Genomic DNA, 21437 nt, shown 5'->3' on the forward strand with positions numbered 1-21437 from the left:
ATGTTTTTTTTATATAGTGATTAGTTCTGTCTCGGCTATCCCATTCACATAAAAAGCAGCAAAACTTTGTATAACCCAGCTGAAGTCCAAGTAATAGTGCAACAACTTTAAGATCACCGCAGATTTTGAAGGAATATGTACTGTAATTTATTTTTTCAAGTAAAAGTTTCATATTTTCATAAGTTTCTTTCATATTTGCAGCATGGGCCAGAGGTACAGACGGAAACTTATTTCCATTATGCAATAACACTGCTTTTAGACTTGCTTTCGAAGAATCAATGAATAAACGCCACTGAGAGAGATCAAAATTTATGTCCAACATTTTCATAATCTCATTTACGTTATTGCAAAACACCAAATCTCCATCCTGAGAAAAATACGTTCTGAAGTGTTGATCACGGTTTCGAAAATAGCTAACTTTTGTATTATGATGTAGCAAATTCCATTCTTTTAGACGTGATCCTAATAGTTCTGACTGCTTTTTTGACAAATTTAAATCCCGAACCAAATCATTTAGGTCTCCTTGAGTTATCAAATGTGGCTCGTTTACAATTCCTTTTAACTCAAAGTCATCATCCCCGTCAACACATTCACTTGAAGTGGACGGTTGTGAATTGTTCTCAACAGAAGTAGTTGCAACTGGTATTAGTTCTGGCAATTTTTTACAATGAGAGACTGGTCTTATAGCCGAAGATAAGTTAGGGTAAATAACTGTGGTTTTTTTCTTGTAATTTATACCTTTTATGTCTGTGAGACAAAAATAGCAATCTGAAACGTGATCTCGCTGTTCAGTCCATATCATGGGTACAGCAAACGGCATAGGTCGTGCACCTTTCTTCCAGTCAGTTAAATTAACAGTTAAATTAATTTACTGCCGTAGTACTAGTTATGAGTATTACCGTATCACAACAAATATGAGGCTAATAGACATATCACAGCTGTGATTTAATAATGAGGGTAGACTGATAAAACAAAATTAGCTATCAAAGTTCGTGTGGCAAAACCAGTGTTGACCAGTGTATTTAGCGTTAACACGTTCGTTGTAAACGCGTTGTTGTTTTTTCCACAGCGGTGTAAGCGCTGTTATATTTATCTCAACATTATTAAGCCATACAGCTGAGCTGGATGTGGCCTTTAAGTCTTTTCAAGACTTTTGGATAGTATGGGATATAGATGTAATTATAATATGTATGTATTTTTCACATTGAATATTTATGTATAGAACATGACTAACTTGACTTAATGAGGACAAGATTTTAATGTGATGATTAACGTTGGTCGTGCATCGCTTGACCGCGGTTCGCGCGTGACTTGACTTGACTGGAACAATGAAATAGGACGAGACTTAATGACATTCAGAATACAATTAATGAAACTACCACAGTATCATTTTCATGATGTCTTTAGATCAAAATGATGTGAATGCGATCAAAAATACGCTTACGAGAAAATTAGATACAAGTTAACACTTATTAACGTCACATCACTTAAATCTAATTATAACTACTACCGCTTTCAAAGCGCATGTGTAGAAGAAGCGGCGGAACAAACTACACTGCAGCATTTTCATCGGACGTCAATTTACAAATATAGATTTCTTAAAGCTAAATCATGAAAGAATGCACATTGTCTTCATTAAAAATACATGAATGAACGGAGTGAGATATTTATACATAAATAAGGTACCTGTGTCGAATATGGTGTAATTTTTTTAATATATTCTGAGACAAAGGCCTGACTTTGCAAAATTTTATTAAAACCTTATATTTTATTTAGCTTTCCTAACATAAAAAAAAATGCAAAATTTTTGATAATTTCTATCAACGTCATTGTCGTTAACGGTCACCTGGTACGAATACTTTCAAAATGCTGATATTTTCTCGAAGGTGAAGAAGATGCAGTAGCTATGTTATTATGTAAACTGTTATTATGAAATGATTGCTTATAAGGTTCTAGGTTATTACCTGAAATGACAGGAATACTATTAACATCACTCATATTCATATAAAGGTCAGGCTCGACAGGTCAATGGTACTCTGCAACGAAACGCGATACACGTTGTTCAGCGCTGTGTCGTTTTTTTAAGCGCGCGTGATGTCACATCACTGAAAGCAGCCGTATTCTTAATGGCATGCTGATGAGAAACCTTATGCATGTAATGTATTTCAATTCTTCGATTTGATGTTAATGTATTTCAAGTCTTTAAATTCAAAAATCAGTGTTTATTTTTAAAAGCTGAGTCCTATATAATTTAATGAACAATATTTGTATTTCATAAACGGTATTTCGAAAACGGCTATAAGATTTCGTTTCGTTGAGTTATGAATAAAATCTCAACGATACTTACTATCCCTCATTTTATTCCACTTATTTTTCCAATCTTCTTCATGATCAAAGTCATAGGCGGCCATCTTTAACTAGACGCTTTCTGGAAGAACGTCAGGATGGTGATAAACTTTTTTAGTATTATTTTTAGTTTCTTATTACTAAAAGATGTGAAAGTTTTGCTCGTGATGAGTCATACAGTTTATTCTTTAGGGGCTTCGTACAAGCCTTGTTAAATTTTATTATTAAATAGATACATTTAACTGACTTTACTACAATCATTTCCACTTTCATCGTAGGCAATTTTTTTGTACTGCGATTTTTACAACTGCTTTTTCTTGTTATTTTAACAGGATTTCCGTCAGTAATTACTTTTTCAAATCATACCCTTTAAAACTCGGAACTTAAGGAAGTAATAGTAGACATGTATCTATAAGACCAGACATTGAATCTTAATGACATGCTGACGAGAAACCTTATGAATGTAATGTATGTCAGTCCTGAGATTTGAGTCATTTAATCTTTAAAGACAAAAAAAATTAACGATCATTCTCTTTTTATCACATTTTCCAAATCTGAAAACTGGGCGAAAGTCGTCCGTCTGTTCCCGATAATGGAGATAAAGGTTTATTATTCGATAATATGGGTAGTTGACGTTTTACTGACTACCCCACGTAGAGTATTGAAGCTTTTATGACGATTCCTCTTTCCATAATTTATCGTTCACTAATCTTTTATCAGTAAGTAGTTAAAAATCTGATTAAGGTAATAATTTTCATAAATTTCCAATTATTCTTGACATTTCCATTCCTCGGTGGTTTTTAAGCGGACCACTTTTTTAATGTTTCGCCAAATTGGCAAAGTAATTAGTGCTTGTTGATATAATGTTGTACCATGATGATTACCTGATGCAAAAGTAAGCGTTAGTTGTTATTTCAGGATTTTTGTCATACCACTACTATTGTTGTACTACCCCATTTTCAAAATGCCAAAAAAATACAAGTTGATTTTGTTTCTTATTGTCTTTTCGACGAGAAACCTTATGAATGTAATGTGTGTCAGTCCTGAGATTTGAGTCATTAAGTCCTTAAATACAAAGAAAAAAGTATTTCTATTTTTTTTCCACGTTTCCCCTTATCTTTTAGCCAAAGTAGATATTGGCCATATGACGTTTTTCCCAGTCTCAGAGTGAACATAAATATTTTATTGACTGTTTGTCAAATATCTTCCATTTTGTAGTTTTAAAGATATGCCGCACAGTTGTTCCTTCGGTGAATTTTCCAATATTAATTTTTTGGAAAGATACAATTTTCTTATTAGGTATATCTGTAAGTATACATATCGATGATCCACTGTACGTCGTATTAGGACGTTGTGTAACTTATCAACATTATATCATCCAGATTATTTCGTTTTTTTTACATACCAATGCCAACAATATTGAAAAACCAAACAGCTGAACATTGCCTATCAGTTTTTTCAAGAGTCAGTATTTTTCACATAAATAATGGGAGTTTTTATAATCGTACTAGTGAGAAACCCTATAAATGTAATGTAAGCACATTTATAATCGCACTGGTGAGAAACCTTATAAATGTAATGTAAGCACATTTATAATCGTACTAGTGAGAAACCTTATGAATGTATAGTACCTACCACTTTTTTAATGTTTTGCCAAATTGGCAAAGTAATAAGTGCTTGTTGATATAATGTTGTACGATGATGATTACCTAATGCAAAAGTAAGCGTTAGTTGTTATTTCAGGATTTTTGTCATACCACTACTATTGTTGTACTACCCCACTTTCAAAATGCCAAAAAATACAAGTTGAGTTTATTTCTTATTGTCTTTTCGACGAGAAACCTTATGAATGTAATGTGTGTCAGTCCTGAGATTTGAGTCATTAAGTCCTTAAATACAAAGAAAAAAGTATTTCTATTTTTTTTCCACGTTTCCCCTTATCTTTTAGCCAAAGTAGATATTGGCCATATGACGTTTTTCCCAGTCCCAGAATGAACATAAATATTTTATTGACTGTTTGTCAAATATCTTCCATTTTGTAGTTTCAAAGATGTGCCGCACAGTTGTTCCTCCGGTGAATTTTCCAATATTAATTTTTTGGAAAGATACAATTTTCTTATTAGGTATATCTGTAAGTATACATATCGATGATCCACTGTACGTCGTATTAGGACGTTGTGTAACTTATCAACATTATATCATCCAGATTATTTCGTTTTTTTTACATACCAATGCCAACAATATTGAAAAACCAAACAGCTGAACATTGCCTATCAGTTTTTTCAAGAGTCAGTATTTTTCACATAAATAATGGGAGTTTTTATAATCGTACTAGTGAGAAACCCTATAAATGTAATGTAAGCACATTTATAATCGCACTGGTGAGAAACCTTATAAATGTAATGTAAGCACATTTATAATCGTACTAGTGAGAAACCTTATGAATGTATAGTACCTACCACTTTTTTAATGTTTTGCCAAATTGGCAAAGTAATAAGTGCTTGTTGATATAATGTTGTACGATGATGATTACCTAATGCAAAAGTAAGCGTTAGTTGTTATTTCAGGATTTTTGTCATACCACTACTATTGTTGTACTACCCCACTTTCAAAATGCCAAAAAATACAAGTTGAGTTTATTTCTTATTGTCTTTTCGACGAGAAACCTTATGAATGTAATGTGTGTCAGTCCTGAGATTTGAGTCATTAAGTCCTTAAATACAAAGAAAAAAGTATTTCTATTTTTTTCCACGTTTCCCCTTATCTTTTAGCCAAAGTAGATATTGGCCATATGACGTTTTTCCCAGTCCCAGAATGAACATAAATATTTTATTGACTGTTTGTCAAATATCTTCCATTTTGTAGTTTCAAAGATGTGCCGCACAGTTGTTCCTCCGGTGAATTTTCCAATATAAATTTTCTAGATAGATACAATTTTCTTATTATATCTGTAAGTATACATATCGATGATCCACCGTACGTCGTATAAGGACGTTGTGTAACTTATCAACATTATATCATCCAGATTATTTCGGTTTTTTTACATACCAATGCCAACAATATTGAAAAGCCAAACAGCTGAACATTGCCTATCAGTTTTTTCAAGAGTCAGTATTTTTCACATAACTAATGGGAGTTTTTATAATCGTACTAGTGAGAAACCCTATAAATGTAATGTAAGCACATTTATAATCGCACTGGTGAGAAACCTTATAAATGTAATGTAAGCACATTTATAATCGTACTGGTGAGAAACCTTATGAATGTATTGTACATTTAAAATAGTTATTTTTTTCAATTATTTAATTTTCTCAGTTTCCTGCATTTATTGTGACTAAACATATCTGTAGTTTTTTAATTTCACATAGTGTGGTCTAACTTTTGAGATCAATCATTGAGTTACTGAAAGTCTGAGAGAGGAGCGGATGTACCTAACTGTAATTATCTGGTCATACATATTATTGACCTGTAAGGACTGCCGTGATCGTTCATTATGCTCTATTCGTCTCCGTACCTCTCCTAGCTTCTTATCTAATTTAATATTATTACTAAGGACATCTTCATAGGTATCACTACATTGTTGGAAACATCCTAACTCTAACTTAAGCTGGTTTAACTGCTCAACTAAGTTATCACAATGTAATCTACTTTCTGTTAAACTTGATTTTAATTTGGTGTTACGATCAAGTAAAGATTGAAATTCTATAAAGTTTTGTTCCCTTTCCAAAAGTAATCTAAGTTCTTTTTTCTCTCTATGTTTATTATTTATCCGCATCAGGATTTCTGAACATACAGTTTCAAAATGTTACCTGTTGCGAAGTGCCACACATACAGGGTCACTGGTAAATCACGTCGCATATTGAAAGAGACAACTCGGTTCCTAGCTGAGTTTCGTTCCAAATAATTGGAAAAAGAATATTTTTTTATTTAGATTTACCAGACGTCCTGTAAAACTATATAGGAACCGATATGGATTTGTTCATAGCGTTCAAGTTCATAAGAGTTCCAAATGGTCAAAAATTTGTCATACAATTTAAAAATAGAAGGATGGCCAGTTGTAAAAATTACTGATTTGAGCATAGACGGATAAAAAGGCGGACAGTGTCTTAAAAAAAAAGTGAAGCATCGTAATGGCGGCGTTGTACGCATGTGTGAGTGACAAAACTCGCCATTTCGTGAGATAATCTATGACGTAATGGCGGCTGACTGTCACACTATTGGTGACTGTGTGCGTGAGGCGGGGCTAGTAATAGTGGACTGGCATACTATTGGTGCTTAATTTTGTCGTATAGTAAAACTACGTCTGCCTTTTTTTCTACGTCTATGGATTTGAGAATGTTACTTTTTGCGATAATGACGAATTTTCATTCCATTTGCCAAAGAGACGAAATTAGTTTATAGCTCATAGTCTCGCGTCGCTTTTTTTAGTTGTAAGTTTTTTTTTTATCACAACATAGCGATGTATTGACTTAAAATTTAAGGATGATTTTTATACGATAATCACAATAAAAAAGAACTTTTTTTTTTCAATTCATTGTTTCATTTATAACTTTATTTTTAACCCTTTTAAATATAGATTCGCTTGAATTTGAACGACCAAAAAGACAAACACATCTTAGCAAGGCGACAACACTACGCGCCATCTAAAAACTTGATGGACTAAAAATACATTTGGATTTCTGTTCACGTCCTAGGTATTACAATGTCACAACTTTTTTAATAAAGATTTTCTTAAAAATTTCCAAGCCTCGCCCAACACTACACAAGCGAAACTTACACCAAAACTACCTTTTATTTACTCTTATTTTTCCCGTATATTTCTCGTCCAACAATACCGAATAGTCTACATCAGGAGAAACCGATCTCTCAGCCAGCGCTTTTTGAAATGTTTGCATAAGTTTTTTCTTATCAAACTTGTTGTTCGCCTTCTTGGATATGGCCGTCAGCGTAGTGTCCACCCACGCCTCGTAGTACAATTTTCTATGACTATCTACATTGGACCATTTCGCTACTTCAGTCGGCGGGGACCTTATTTTCACCGTGACATCTGGCGAAACTGCGGCCGGCTTAACAATCCTCTTAATTTTTTTCCTCTTCTCCTTCACACTAATTTTGCTCGTGACAGTTTTCACTTTATTATCTTTCGGCTTAAAGTCTGTAGGTATATTTATCTGTAGTTGGGTAGGTTTCGCTTTTCGCTCGACGAAATTCACCGCTTTGTACACTTTTTCGTTTTTCGACGTGACCGTTTTGATGATGGGACGCCGTATTACTTGCTGGGCGATCGTGGTTTTTGAGGTTATCCTGCGTCGTTCGGTTTTCACGCTGTTGTCGGTAGATGGCGCTGTTGCGAGGGAACGTTCGTTTGCCGGCGGCCTTGTTTCTTCGTTTGACTTTTTTGAGGTGCGATCTGGGAAATTATAATTTGAATTGAAAGGTAAATCAATAAGATTCCATGAGGTTATTTAGTGCACGCGTAGAATATATTATTATTCAAAAATGAGTAAAAAGTAGGTAGGTACTATAATTACGCTGATAGTAATTATTCTGATTTCTATATTTGAGTACACTTACATACATATACCTAATCACGTCTTTATCCCTTGCGGGGCAGACAGAGCTAAAACAGTCTCACAAAGACTGAAAGGGCACGGTTCGCTGTATAGCTAATGATAAAATTGAGATTCTAATACTTTGTGACAGGTTGCTAGTTCGCGTGAAAAAAGAACCCCAAATTTGTCTGTCTTTGTCTGTCTCTTAGTAGCCCTTTAACGACATCTGTGACGACGTGAAAGAGATAAAGCGGTTCTATTCCAAATATCCAGGAACCACACGGTACACTTACCATTCTTAGCATCACTATCGCATTTCTCGGCATTATTTTTCACCCAATCTCCGTTTCGTGAATACTTATTTCTGAACGTGTAACTCTCTTTGATTTTCTTTATTTTTTCCATTTTGGTCAGTTGATTTGATGGTCCGTTCTCTTTCAATTGTGATTGTGTTCTTTCAATATTCCTCGGTAACACATCGACTAATTTTTTCTCAACACATTTCACCTTTTCAACTCCAATCTTTGCCACAGAGTCACCTTGAAATATACATACATATAATTACGTTGTTGGCATTGTCTACCCCGCAAGAGATCGGTTGGGCGCATTATGTTCAATTCTGTCCAGTTCGCAATTGGTCCAGTTCGCGATTGGACATAATGCGGCCAATCGCAAGGGATATCTTTCGGTAACCACTAAATCCACTGATGAAGTTTAGTACAGAGATAGAGTTGACCTTGAGGAAGAACATAACTAGGCATATTTTTTTTTAACGAAAATGAAACCCCGCGAATTGGGTCGCGGACAGAAGCTTGTTAGAATTGTGGCGGGATCTACGCCACAAGTCATAAAAACAAAATCACGCAACGCTATCAGTCAAAAACAGCGAAAAGTCTAAAACGCGCAACAAAGATTTCACGGCTTGGAGCATATATACAACCTCCGACACAACATCGTCTGTCGCGCGGTTCCCCAGGCATAACACCTAGCCTGACGGAAGGTCTTCCCTTTGTGGCGGTCAAGCCGAATCATCGCTCCCGCCAAACTGTCATCATAATTTCCATCCATCGTAAAGCCATGCAGCTGAACCTTTCAGTTTTCTTTTTGAGGCTTTGTCTTTTTACCGTAAGGGAGAAAGTCGTGATTATATGGTAAGTACTAAATATGATTATGAGTCCGAACTATCTCTCCCGCTACAGTAAGATCCAGCGAGCAACTCACCACGTCCGCATTCCTTGCTTATTTTACTAAACTGACTGTTAACACTTGCAACGGATTTGTCAACTTTGCGAACATCTCCTGTGTCTCTGAACACTTTAGATTTCTTGTCGGAATCCTGTTTCCTGATTTTTTCCATTTCCAAGTGAGAAATTACAAAAATTTTAACAATTCCCAATACTTTTGATGTTTTATTTGATTGACGTTCGTAGATACGTGACAACAAGCAAAGCCAACTTGTTTTGTTTTTCATACATACATACATACATAAAATCACGCCTCTTTCCCGGAGGGGTAGGCAGAGACTACCTCTTTCCACTTGCCACGATCTCTGCATACTTCTTTCGCTTCGTCCACATTCATAACTCTCTTCATACAAGCTCGGCGGTTTCGGGTACTTTTGACCTGACCCTTTACCAGGACATCCTTAATTTGATCAAGATACGTTCGTCTAGGTCTTCCCACTCCGACCTTTCCCTCCACACTCTCCTTGTATATCTGCTTAGTCAACCTGCTTTCATTCATCCTCTCCACATGACCGAACCATCTTAACATACCCTTTTCTATTCCTGTAACTACATCTTCTTTCACATCACAACATTCCCTTATCACGCTGTTCCTTATCCTGTCACTCAATTTCACACCCATCATACTCCTTAACGCTCTCATTTCCACTGCATTTATTCTGCTTTCATGCTTCTTTTGCCATACCCAACTTTCACTCCCATACATTAATGTCGGGACCAACACGCCCCTGTGCACAGCCAGTCGAGCCTTTTTGGATAGTTTCTGACTGCTCATAAAGGCATGCAAAGCTCCATTCACCATGTTCCCCGCGTTCACTCTCCTTTCAATATCACTATCATACTTGCCATCTGATGTAAACTTTGATCCTAGATATACAAACTCTTTCACTTGCTCCACTTTTTCTCCTCCAATCAAAATATTACATGCTGTCATTTCTTTCTCCATTTCAAAAACCAGTGTTTTAGTTTTACTTACGTTCACTTTCATTCCTTTCTCTTTTAAAGCTTCATGCATACAGTTTACCATCTCCTGTAACTCCTCCGCTGATGACGCCAGTATAACCTGATCGTCGGCATAGAGCAGACATTTGACGAGTAACTCATTCATCCTTAATCCACTTTTAGACTCTTTCAAATCTGTCAAACAGCTATCCATAAATAGGTTGAACAGCCACGGTGACGCAACACATCCTTGCCTAACGCCTTTCTCAATCTTAAACCACTCAGTGTGCGCTCCGTTTATCCTGACACAAGCACTCGAATCCTCATATAAGGATTTCAGTGCTCGTATTAAGAGACTGCTCACCCCATGCATAGAAAGTGCTGACCACAATTCATTCCTCTCAACTCTGTCATAGGCCTTTTCCAGATCTACGAATGTGCAATAGACTTTTTGACTCTTGGCCAAAAACTTTTCGGCTATGCACCGCAAGGAAAAGACCTGATCAGTACATCCCATTCCCTTTCGAAATCCCGCTTGAGCATCCCATATTTTGTCATCAGTTTCATTCCTGACTCTATTAATCAATACCTTAGCATACAATTTGCCGACGACGCTAAGCAGGCTTATACCACGATAATTTTTGCAGTCCAGCTGTGACCCTTTTCCTTTGTAAAGTGGCACGATAACAGCCTTACACCAATCTTTTGGTACTCGGCCGCTTCTCCAACACAAATTGAAAAGGCAGTACAACTGACTAGCTACTAGTGTCCGACCGAAGGTCTGCTTTTGGCCGAAGCCGAAGCCGAAGCCGATTAATCGGCTATCGCCACAACCTTCGGCCGAAGCCGAAGCCGAAGCCGAAGGTTTATATTCTCTCAGCACTCAGTAATTAATTTTGTTCAATATTGTCTACAAGCTACAATTAATATTAAAATCATTTCAAAACCTCAATATTGAAGGTTTATATATTGACTGTCTCATATACAAGTTGATGATATATCATAGAGGTAGTTGGTTTAGAGATAAACTAGCTGTTGCCCGCGACTTCGTCCGCGTAAATTTCGAGTTGAATTTTAATCATAAAGTCAGATACAGACAGACAAAAAATGTAAAAAAAAAAATTCTCTCTCCGTTTCAGTCAAAATATTAAATGTACAGAAAAAATATTTTTACCGTTTTATTATTATATGTAGTATTTTGATTTTCAATTTTTTTACATAAAATACTCAAACAATACAAAAAAAATATATTTTTAATAATAAAAAATATCTTGTAATTGTTGGGATTCGAACTTGGACCGCCAACTTCACAGTCTCACGGGCTAACCACTGGACCATCGAAGCCGTTGCGTTGGTGTCGAAATTAAAGTAGACTACATACATATGGTCACGTCTTTATCCCTTGCGGGGTAGACAGAGCCAACAGACTTGAAAAGACTGAATGGCCACGTTCAGCTATTTGACTTAATGATAGAATTGAGATTCAAAAAGTGATAGGTTGCTCGCCCATCGCCTAAAAAAGAATCCCAAGTTTGTTAGCCCATCCCTTAGTCGCCTTTCACTTATATTTATATGTTATAGGTACATATAATGCCGTCGTATAATGATAAATGACTTTGAATTTTTAATTTCGTAACTTATTTGCAGGCATACTGATGCCTTGAGTTCATTCAAATGTCGATAACTTTTTTTTTTGTGAACCGATTTTGATGACTTAAAATGTTATTCTGAGTTAAAACAAAGCAATTGGTGAAAGTTTGAAGTAAATCGGTTTAGTACTTTCGGAGATAATCGTGATCATACATACAGACAGACACAAAAAATAAAAATAAAATTTTTGCTTTCTATTATTCATTCTAAGTGTCCCTCTATCCATTTCAGTCGAAAATACTAAATGTACAGACAAAATATTTTTACTGTTTTATTATATGTATAGATATAGATAAAAGTTTGTGATTTACCTACTGGTAAAAAATAATGATTTGATTTCTTACAAAAACACTCGTTTAAATACACGTACGGACTTGTTTTGATGCATGCAATCAGCAATGTGATATTTTGACAGTGACTCCCCGCCGCCTCATGACTTTCACGCCTCATACAGTTCGTTCAATCTCGACGGTCGCTCGGACCTTCGGCGAAACCTTCGGCTTCGGCCGGATTTTGGGCCGAAGCCGAATGTTTCGCCGAAGGTGGATTTTTTGGCCGAAGGTGGCCGAAGCCGAAGCCGAAGCCGAAGCTTCGGTCGGACACTACTAGCTACTACGCCTTTTCCTGCTTTAAGCATCTCGACCGACACTCTATCACACCCAGCAGCCTTTCCCGCTTTCATACTCTTAAGTGCTTCCACAATTTCGAACATTTTAATTTCGCCTTCCATCTCATTCTCTTTTTCTTCGCTATAGCAGAAATCTTTCTTATTTCCTTCCTTTTTTTCAAATAAACTTTCAAAATAGTCCTTCCATATCTTTAGTACACATTCTTCTCCTTTCACAACGCTACCATCCTGGCATCTGATCCTAGTCAGCTCTCTGGTTATAGTATTTCCTCGGGCTGACCTTACGGATTTCCAGAATACTTTCAGATTTGACTGAAAGTCTTCTGATAGCCTTTTATCAAAATCCTCTTTATACTCTTCTTTCTTTCTAATCACAGCTTTCTTAACCAAATCTTTCATTTTCTTATATTCCTTACGTGCTTCATTCACATCTTCATCTATAACCTCTTGCATTCTTAAGTTAGCTTTTGCTGCTAACAAATCCAGCCATGCTTTCTTCTTTAATCGCACAAGTTCTTGTACATCTTTACTCATCCACGCATTTTTGTGATTTTTTCCTTTCCTTCTTCTACTTACACCACACACTTCAACAGCTACTTTCACAATTCTTTTTTTAAATTCCTTCCATCCATCTTCAATATCGCTCATTTCCTCTAAATCTTCAAATTCAAATGTTTTTCATATGATATGTATAAATATATACGAGACAAATTACATATAAGTACTTAACTACTTTTTGAGTTAGCCTCGAAGTAAGTTCGTGACTTGTGTTACGAGATACTAACTCAACTATAATACTTATATTATATTATAAATACAATAGATTAACATCTAAGACCCAGTCCAATCTGAGAAACTTGTTTCTCATCATGCCCTGGCCGGGATTCAATCTACGCTGCGCCATAAAGATATACTTTAAAAAACATTACATTAAAGCACCTAATTAAATTAAAAGCAGGTTTACAAATAAATGTATATTACAGTAGCAGAATATTGAATTTATTAGAACTTCGATCTCTGCATACTTCCTTCGCTTCATCCACATTCATAACTCTTCATGCTAGCTCGGCGGTTTTGGGTATTCTGGACCTGACCCTTTGCCAGGATTTTGCCCTTTGCCTTTGATCGTGGAAAGATGTAGTCTCTGCCTACCCCTCCGGGAATGAGGCGTGATTTTATGTATGTAGAACTTCGACGTAAGGGAGTGATCAATCCTAATCTAAGACTTCGGTTAGTACTAAGTACTAGGGTTAGTTAGGTACCTACATTTGGCAATATTTTTAGGATTTAATCTCTAGGGGTAGGAGGCGGTGGCAGTTCGTCCCTGTTCCCCCTTGGCGAGAAGATCTACCTATGAGAGTAATTTTACCTCTATGGTCAAAAACTCAAGTCAAAATTTAAAAACAAATGCATCATTTCAGACGCTGACATAGCCGTCATACCTACATCGCATTATGTAATCGTGTCCGTTCGAAATGTTTTTTGTTCACAAAATACCTTACGATTTTCACTAAAATAACAAAAATGCCTCAGTTTTGATAAGTTTCAGTTTGCCAAAAAGATCATCCTTTGGGGTGTTACATTTCGTGGTAGGTAATAATCATACTTAGTATTTACCTTATTATCACGACTTTATCCCTTACGAAAAAGACAAAGCCTCAAAAAAACTGAAAGGTTACGTTCAGCTGCATGGCTTAACGATGGATGGAAAATCTGATGACAGTTTGGCGGGAGCGATGATTCGGCTCGACCGCCACCAAAGGGAAGATCTTCCGCCAGGCTAGGTGTTATACCTGGGGAACCGCGCGACAGACGATGTTGTGTCGGAGGCTGTATATATGCTCCAATCCGTGAAATCTTTGCTTGCGCGATTTAGTTTTTTCGCTGTTTTTTACTGATAGCGTCGCGTGATTTTATTTTTTATTTTTGTGACTGGCGCGGAGCTTTCGCCACAACAGGTTGCTATTTTATGACATCCATGGAAAAGAGATGGATGGTGGTCCTATTCATTTTTCTAATGGTGCCAGTACCTCACGGCACTACCTATTAGAAAAAAGAATACTTAGTGCATACATTATGTATAAAATCATAACACATTCCCAGTGTAGTATTTTAAGACTTATGCGAAACCATATTAATATCTTCATCCGTTTTTTTGTTAAAAAGTTTTGTGACCCGGATCAAGCAACACAATGGAGAAAGCCAACGTGGTCAAGTCAAAGTCTTCCAACAGCGCCATCACTTCTAAATCGGACAACCGAAGCAACAAAAAGAGCAGAAGCAACGCTGAATTCCAACGGAACGTGGTGAAGAAGCGAGGAGTGTACGTGGAGAAGAAGGCTACTAACATTAGCATTCATGACGCAGGTACCTTTAGCATGTATCTGAAACCGACGAGGTTGTATGAATAAATATAAATACATACGGGACAAATTACACAGATTGAGTTAGCCTCGAAGTTAGTTTGAAACTTGTGTTACGAGATACTAACTCAACGAGACTGTATTTCATAATAAATACTTATATAGATAAACATCCAAGACCCAGGCCAATCAGAGAAAGTTCGTTTCTCATCATGCTCTGGCCGGGATTCGAACCCGGGACCCCCGGTGTCACAGACAAACGCACTACCGCTGCGCCACAGAGGCCGCCTGAAATTAAGAGACTTATATTAGTCTCTTGTATGCGTTGATGAAGCAAAAGAAGTATGTAGGGATCATTAAGTGGAAAGGTGTAGTCTCTGCCTTCCCCTCCGGGAAAGAGGCGTGATTTTATGTATGTATATTATCTTTCCGGTCTCTCTGTAAACCTGATGTAAACTAAAAATATAGAAGGAGCGATAAAATTTATTGTCTCGACGACGGTCGTGAATAACCCACCGCACCTGTAAACAGCGTCGAAGATAAAGTTCCATTTAATAAAGTTTTAAAGAATACTCGTAAAGGAAAGACAATTTTATTGAAAGTACATTCTTAGTACTTACAAGGAATACATTATTTTACAATTCCTGCGTTACCTCGATGCATCTTAGTAATTTTAAAAGTAAATCTACAACGTCTTTTGACGCCCTCCGTGGCGCAGCGGTAGTACGCTTGTCTGTGATACTTGGAGGTCCCGGATTCGAATTCTGGCCAGGGCATGATGAGAAACGAACTTTTTCAGATTGTTGAAGTTTATCTACTTATATAAGTATTAATTTATAAAATATAGTATCGTTGAGTTAGTATCTCGTAACACAAGTTTTGAACTTACGAGTACTTTGAGGCTAACTCAATCTGTGTAATTTGTCCCGTATATATATTTATATTTATTTATTTTGTAGTCTTCCTTGCAAGCAACCTTAGCGGATCTTTAAATTTGGATAATTTCCCTCATTAATTCCAGAAAATTTGCCGACCGCACTAAAAGCTCCGCGTCGTCCTAAACCAAACCAGAAGAGATTCTTAGCTTCAGTCCTGACTATACTCTCTAAATCTACTGCCGCCACGCAGTTTCCTGAACCTGGAACAGCTTCCACTAAGAAGGCGAAATCAAAAAAGACGGATTCCAAAAATCCTAAAATAGACAACAAAAGAAAATACACATCAAAAGTACTCAATGATGAAATGATTCAAAATCACGACCGGAAATCGCTCGTGTTGCAATATAAGAATATCCACAATACCACCAACTACTCCGACACGGATTCTTTCAAGAACCGCGATCATTCCACTAAGAGTGTCAGAAGCAATGCGATGAAAAGTGACATGGTGTCAGTAATGTCAAGTGAAGCTAAAGGAGTCATGAAACAGGTGCTGGAAGGTCTGCAAGAGAAGAAGGACCCAGGAATGCAAGATCCGGTGACTCAAGTCGAAAAAATCAACAAAGCCAAAGAAACGGGAGAAAATGATGAACAACTGTACAAATTCTTCGTTGACCTTTTGGAAACTACGTTCAGTGTTTATAACGTGAAAGCTGAATACGATAAAGCGCCTAATTTAGAAAGCACTTTCAGTTCTAAAGTGGCCTTCGAAATTGACGAGTCTGTCGTCAAAAAATTAGAAACGAGAAACACGTTTCATGACGATGAAACTCAAAAGCAATCGCATTACTACAGCGTCAAAGATACAGATGTGTTTGGTCTAAATGCAGTACCAGAGGTGCGTAAAAATACCAGAGAGATCATTGAAGAACCACGTCAGCCGACACGCCCGAAACGGAGGATGAAAACGCAGTCTTTTATCTACAACATGAAACAGAAGAAGTCTTTCGACGCAAATTTAGAGCCGATGCGTTTACCAAAGAAGCGATTATCGAAGAAGGATAAAAAGAAGACGCTATTAAATCTATTTAAAGAGCAGCTCAAGTTAAGCTACAGCGAATATGAGGAGCCACAAACGTTATACCAAGCGTTGAGAGTTATTGCAAAGAACAAACGGAAATGTGAAAGAGTCCGCTTTGACGAGCCGCAGACGAAGGAATGCGTTTTCAGAAGACCCAAGGTGATATCAACGAGAAAACCTAAGAGGAATGCGAAATACGATCACGAATATGAGAACAATCCGTATGATAACATGAGGACGTCTAAATCTCTTCTCAAAACTGATGCGTTGAAAGTAGCCGAAAAGGATTCCTATCGTACATTGGAAGTGTATGGATTTGACTACGAAAATGATAATAATCCCGCTTACAGCGCTGGCAACGAAACGCAACAACAGTTTACTTCCGATGACGAGTTTGATTTCGACGATTTTAACAGTTATGTCAATGGGAAAGAATCGTTTGATGTAAATGATCAAGACAGGACGGGCTGAGGCGGAAAAAAATTGAAAAATTAAAAAAATCACTTTTTGTCAAGCGGTTTCATTTATTTTTTGTTTGAGCTCTTCTTCCACAATGTTACTTATATTGTTAAGCAACTTAGTTCAGTCACCGTTTTGAATTTAAGTTATATTGCATTCAGTACAGATAACAGGAAATCAAATTGCATGGAATAAAACTCTATGATACGGTAATAGAAGCAAATTTGATAGATAGATAGATAGATAAAACTCTTTATTGCACCATAAGAGTAAAACATACAAAACAGCACGAAACAGACAGAGATGGTACAAAGGCGGACTTTCACTAATGCAATCTCTTCCAGTCTACCTTTGGGTGGAAGTTTAGATTTGCATTGAATTTAAGTAGGTTGATGAGCTGTTGACGGTAACGTTGTAAAAAAATTAAGCTTCCCGACTACTTAGTCTTAAATAGGCAGACATTAAAAGACTTTTTGTAAGGAAAATTATTTATTGCATATAAAGTATAATTGATTTAGCAACAAAATTGATAGCGAGACTTCACAATTTGTATAACGGCTAAAGTGAATAAATTTGGTCAGTCAATTTCAATATGAAACTCACAATTTCTACTATTCTTTATAAAAAAAAATATTATTTTTAAATTTTATTTATTTACTTTACCCGTACGAAAATAAATATAGCTACTAATACTTAATATAGCTACTTATGTAAAGATGAGCTTTTGAGCCGGATAAGATGAAAAGCGACATTTTTAATTCCAATTTGAGCAAAACATAAAAATTTGGAAGCATTTTGCGGAGCTATGTAGGTAACTACTTTTTGTATTTTAATAAATTAACGGGCCGTCTCACCTTTTGTTAAGATATAATCTGTCTGATTCGTAAAGATCATATACCTACTTAGTTCCTAGATGATAAGTAAAAAAAAAGAAATACCTAATTTTTTAACATGACGTTCGCGGATCACACTGGCTTTTCATTACAAATTGTACCTATATATTATGGAATTCAAAAGTGAAATTAAAATGTTCACTTTCCGTACTTAACCGTTTCACCTTTTAGTGCCTGTTAAAACTTCCCTGAATCGCCAGCGACAACTAATGGCGTCCAAGAATCGATCTAAATTTAAATCGATAATTCAACCCTACCGTGTAAGGCAAAAATTTTTGCGGCGTTCGAAGTTTAAGTTGAACAAAATTACGCAGATGGCGCCATTGTGAACAGTTGTCTATAGACCACTGGTACACGTTTACCTAACCTATATATTAAAAGCTACAAAATAAATAATAACCAATGATAAATCTGTATTGCACTAGACATTTATGTGTTCCCCTGCAATTGCAATTGGTTGCTGAGGTACGGGTATCGAGGTTTTATCGTGCGAATAACTATCGCTGATTTGCTTTGTATTATGACAGTGATAGTTATTCGCGCGATAAAAAATGCGTCTTGCGTCTTAACTCCCAACAACCAAGTAATGGTGCAAGGGATTAGTTATTTAACTAACAAATAAATGTTTTATCATTGGTTGTAAAACAAGTTTAACTTTTGAACTAAAACTTAATATCACAAGCGTTATTAAAATCTAGATATTATCGACTATGCCAGATTAGAATTTTGAAAATAGTACTAAGTTTAGTAATATTTTACTAATAATTACTAAATTTACTAACAGATAAAAGAATGGGACCACTCCATCTCTTTCCCATGAATGTCGTAGAAGGCGAATAAGAGATAGTCTTTAGTAATATTTCAAATCATTAATACATAAAAGTATAGGACCACTTCATCTCTTTCCCATGGATGTCGTAAAAGGCGACTAAGGGATATGCTTCAAAACTTGGGATTCTTAGCGAACGGCGATGGGCTAGCTACGTGTCTCTATTTGAATCACAATTCCATTTCCAACAGCTGAACGTGTCTACTCTGGAAGGGATATAGACGTGATTATATTTATGTATGTATTTAGTAACATGTTGAATTAAGTGCAAGAAGCTTGTTTCCAATCTGGCATTGCTATAAGATTCAGTATTTCATACTTCTACACCTAAATAAATTTAATGATACAATTATCAAATTTCAAAGTCACACGATTGACACAAAAGAAAAACATTGAATAATATAAAGCATAGCATAGATCATCATAGTTACCCAACAAGTACAATATGATTTTATAAAACCTAATAACCTATTAATGAAATAATTGAAAAAAGAGTAGGACCACTCCATCTCTAACCCATGGAGGTCGTAAAGGGCGACTAAGGGATAGGTATATAAACTTTAGATTCTTCTTTTAGGCGATGGGCTAGCAACCTGTCACTATTTGAATCTCAATTCTATCTTAAAGCCAAATAGCTGAACATGGCCTCTAGGTCAAGACTTGTTCTACCCCGAAAGGGATATAGGCGTGATTATATGTATGTATGTATTGACTGTATTATAATTTTATTAAAGTATAAACTGACTGATGAAGTCGTCGGTAAACAGGTTAATTAAGGATGGGCACCACACTAAAGCTAGACTACTGTTAGAAAATTTGGTGGCATGATAACATCAAATGGCAGTTGAAAATAATAAAGTGGAAATCCAGATAATTTCCCAGCCTAAGACTTAAGTCTGGGCATTTCAAGCACAAAAAAATGTAGGGTCCATAACTGAATTCCCTAAAATTAAGTATAAAATCAATATTATGTTGGCAAGTACAGATAATAATTGAATAATTTCAACATTAAGCGGCCATTCTACTTACAAGCTTCATCTATTTTCAAGAACTTTACTTTCTGAACGTCATCGTACGGCAGCATAGCCACAGACGCTGTTCTTTTGAAGCTGTGAGCGAAATTCAACACCGCAATCTTCTTTGGCATGGCTACCATTACTGTGTGTCCGTCTTCTACTTCCAAAACATCAATTTGAAGTATCGGACACATCGATAAGACCGGACAATCACGTCTTTCCATGAAGTTGTACTGTTTCACAGGTTCTGAATTGAATAAGTCAAATTCTCCGGAGGAATAAGGAGCGTGGTAGATTCTTAGCACTCCCCAATTTGATCCGACGAAGAAGATGTCTCCGTAGGAGCGCACCGTTACTATGTCTCGCAACGGCCCTTGTGGTACTGTGTGGTTTAATGCGTACATCCATTGGAAGTAGACACGCCAGTCCAATTGCTCCAAGAAATGATATTCCTGAAGCTGATGCAGTAAGTTTGATGATGGACCAAGAGTGCAGTTAAATACCAAGTCGTTGTTTACTACAGTATAAATATCACGTTGGAACGTCAATATGTGAAGTCGGTCCGTGAACCCGAGGGACATAACTCCATCTTGAGTGCGTTTTATAAACTTACGTGTCAAGTCTTCGAGGTTGCACACGTAAATTTCGTCGTCCAGTGTTACATAGTAGATTTCTTGGTCAATTAGTATGAAGGATTTCACATTATCATAAGTTACATTTGTTTCAGACCTTGGGTTCAATAGTTCTTTGCGTACAATGTATAAATTGAGGTGATAGCTCTTTATAGCGATAACATGATCATTTTCAGCGTATGTTGCGTAGTCCCCAGTTATAGATCCTCTTTTAGACTGCCTCAGGGTTTCAACGTCGTAATATACGATCGAACCGCGTTTATGGACACCGATAACGCCATTCCTTAGTATCCTGAAGTTGCGAATCTCATCATTTATGTTAGATGCTGAAGCGAACTCATCACTTAGCTCGTGGGCGAGCGAGAGCCTCGGCCAGAGCGAGAGGGAACGATATACGTTGAACCAGAGTAAGCCTGGTTTGGATTTGTATCTAGCGGTTTTGTATACGTTCTTAAAGTCATTTTTGCAGTATTTTCTCCATAAACTGTCACTTCTCGTCAGTCTATCGACTATCAGCTTCCATCTGGAGCATACTTGACGACATTTGATTAAATCTTTGGCAGGTAGGAAGGTAAAAATATATAAAAGCAACTCGGTCGGTAAGTAACACAGTTGGCACACTTTCTCGTCGTCCGCTGACATTATTGATGCTTAATTCAGATACTGTAGGGAAAATACCATGTCATTTATAGGTTTCTAAATAGTTTTGTCCTTATTCATCCTGTTTTTTTGGTTTTTGCGCAGTAATTATAAACAATAACAACAACAGCTGATTGATTTTTTGATTGCCAACCAAAGTTACGTGACGAATGACGTTTCACAAGAGTGTTTCCAACTTGTGTTGCATCCAACAGTAGCCCTGTGCTGTGGTAGAAAAACCATAGACTCAATCAATGGATAATGTTGGTGTTCCTGCCTATTTAG

General features: G+C 36.5%; 2 protein-coding genes across 2 annotated transcripts; one reads left to right on the forward strand and one right to left on the reverse strand.

The window, feature by feature from the left end:
• Positions 1-6901: 6901 nt before the first annotated feature.
• On the reverse strand, positions 6902-21343 carry LOC106141537 (uncharacterized). The gene is made up of 3 exons (XM_060952312.1): positions 19895-21343; positions 8192-8437; positions 6902-7756 (listed from the first exon to the last, which is right to left on the reverse strand). The coding sequence occupies exons 1-3, from the start codon at positions 21153-21155 to the stop codon at positions 7131-7133; spliced, it is 2133 nt and encodes a 710-aa protein (XP_060808295.1). The 5' UTR covers positions 21156-21343; the 3' UTR covers positions 6902-7130.
• Positions 14555-17155, forward strand: LOC106141063 (uncharacterized). The gene is made up of 2 exons (XM_060952364.1): positions 14555-14729; positions 15747-17155. The coding sequence occupies exons 1-2, from the start codon at positions 14555-14557 to the stop codon at positions 17153-17155; spliced, it is 1584 nt and encodes a 527-aa protein (XP_060808347.1).
• Positions 21344-21437: the final 94 nt, after the last annotated feature.

The sequence above is a fragment of the Amyelois transitella genome, chromosome 28, assembly GCF_032362555.1.
Source record: "Amyelois transitella isolate CPQ chromosome 28, ilAmyTran1.1, whole genome shotgun sequence".
In the NCBI taxonomy this organism is placed as follows: domain Eukaryota; kingdom Metazoa; phylum Arthropoda; class Insecta; order Lepidoptera; family Pyralidae; genus Amyelois; species Amyelois transitella.

Excerpts from the sequence above, each read along its gene's own strand:
- LOC106141063 (XM_060952364.1), top strand. The coding sequence starts at position 14,555 with ATGGAGAAAGCCAACGTGGTCAAGTCAAAGTCTTCCAACAGCGCCATC. Across the intron at positions 14,730-15,746 it reads CATTAGCATTCATGACGCAG|AAAATTTGCCGACCGCACTA; the intron begins GTACCTTTAGCA and ends CATTAATTCCAG.
- LOC106141537 (XM_060952312.1), bottom strand. The coding sequence starts at position 21,155 with ATGTCAGCGGACGACGAGAAAGTGTGCCAACTGTGTTACTTACCGACC. Across the intron at positions 8,438-19,894 it reads CTTGAAAATAGATGAAGCTT|GTGACTCTGTGGCAAAGATT; the intron begins GTAAGTAGAATG and ends GTATATTTCAAG. Across the intron at positions 7,757-8,191 it reads CGATAGTGATGCTAAGAATG|ATCGCACCTCAAAAAAGTCA; the intron begins GTAAGTGTACCG and ends ATAATTTCCCAG.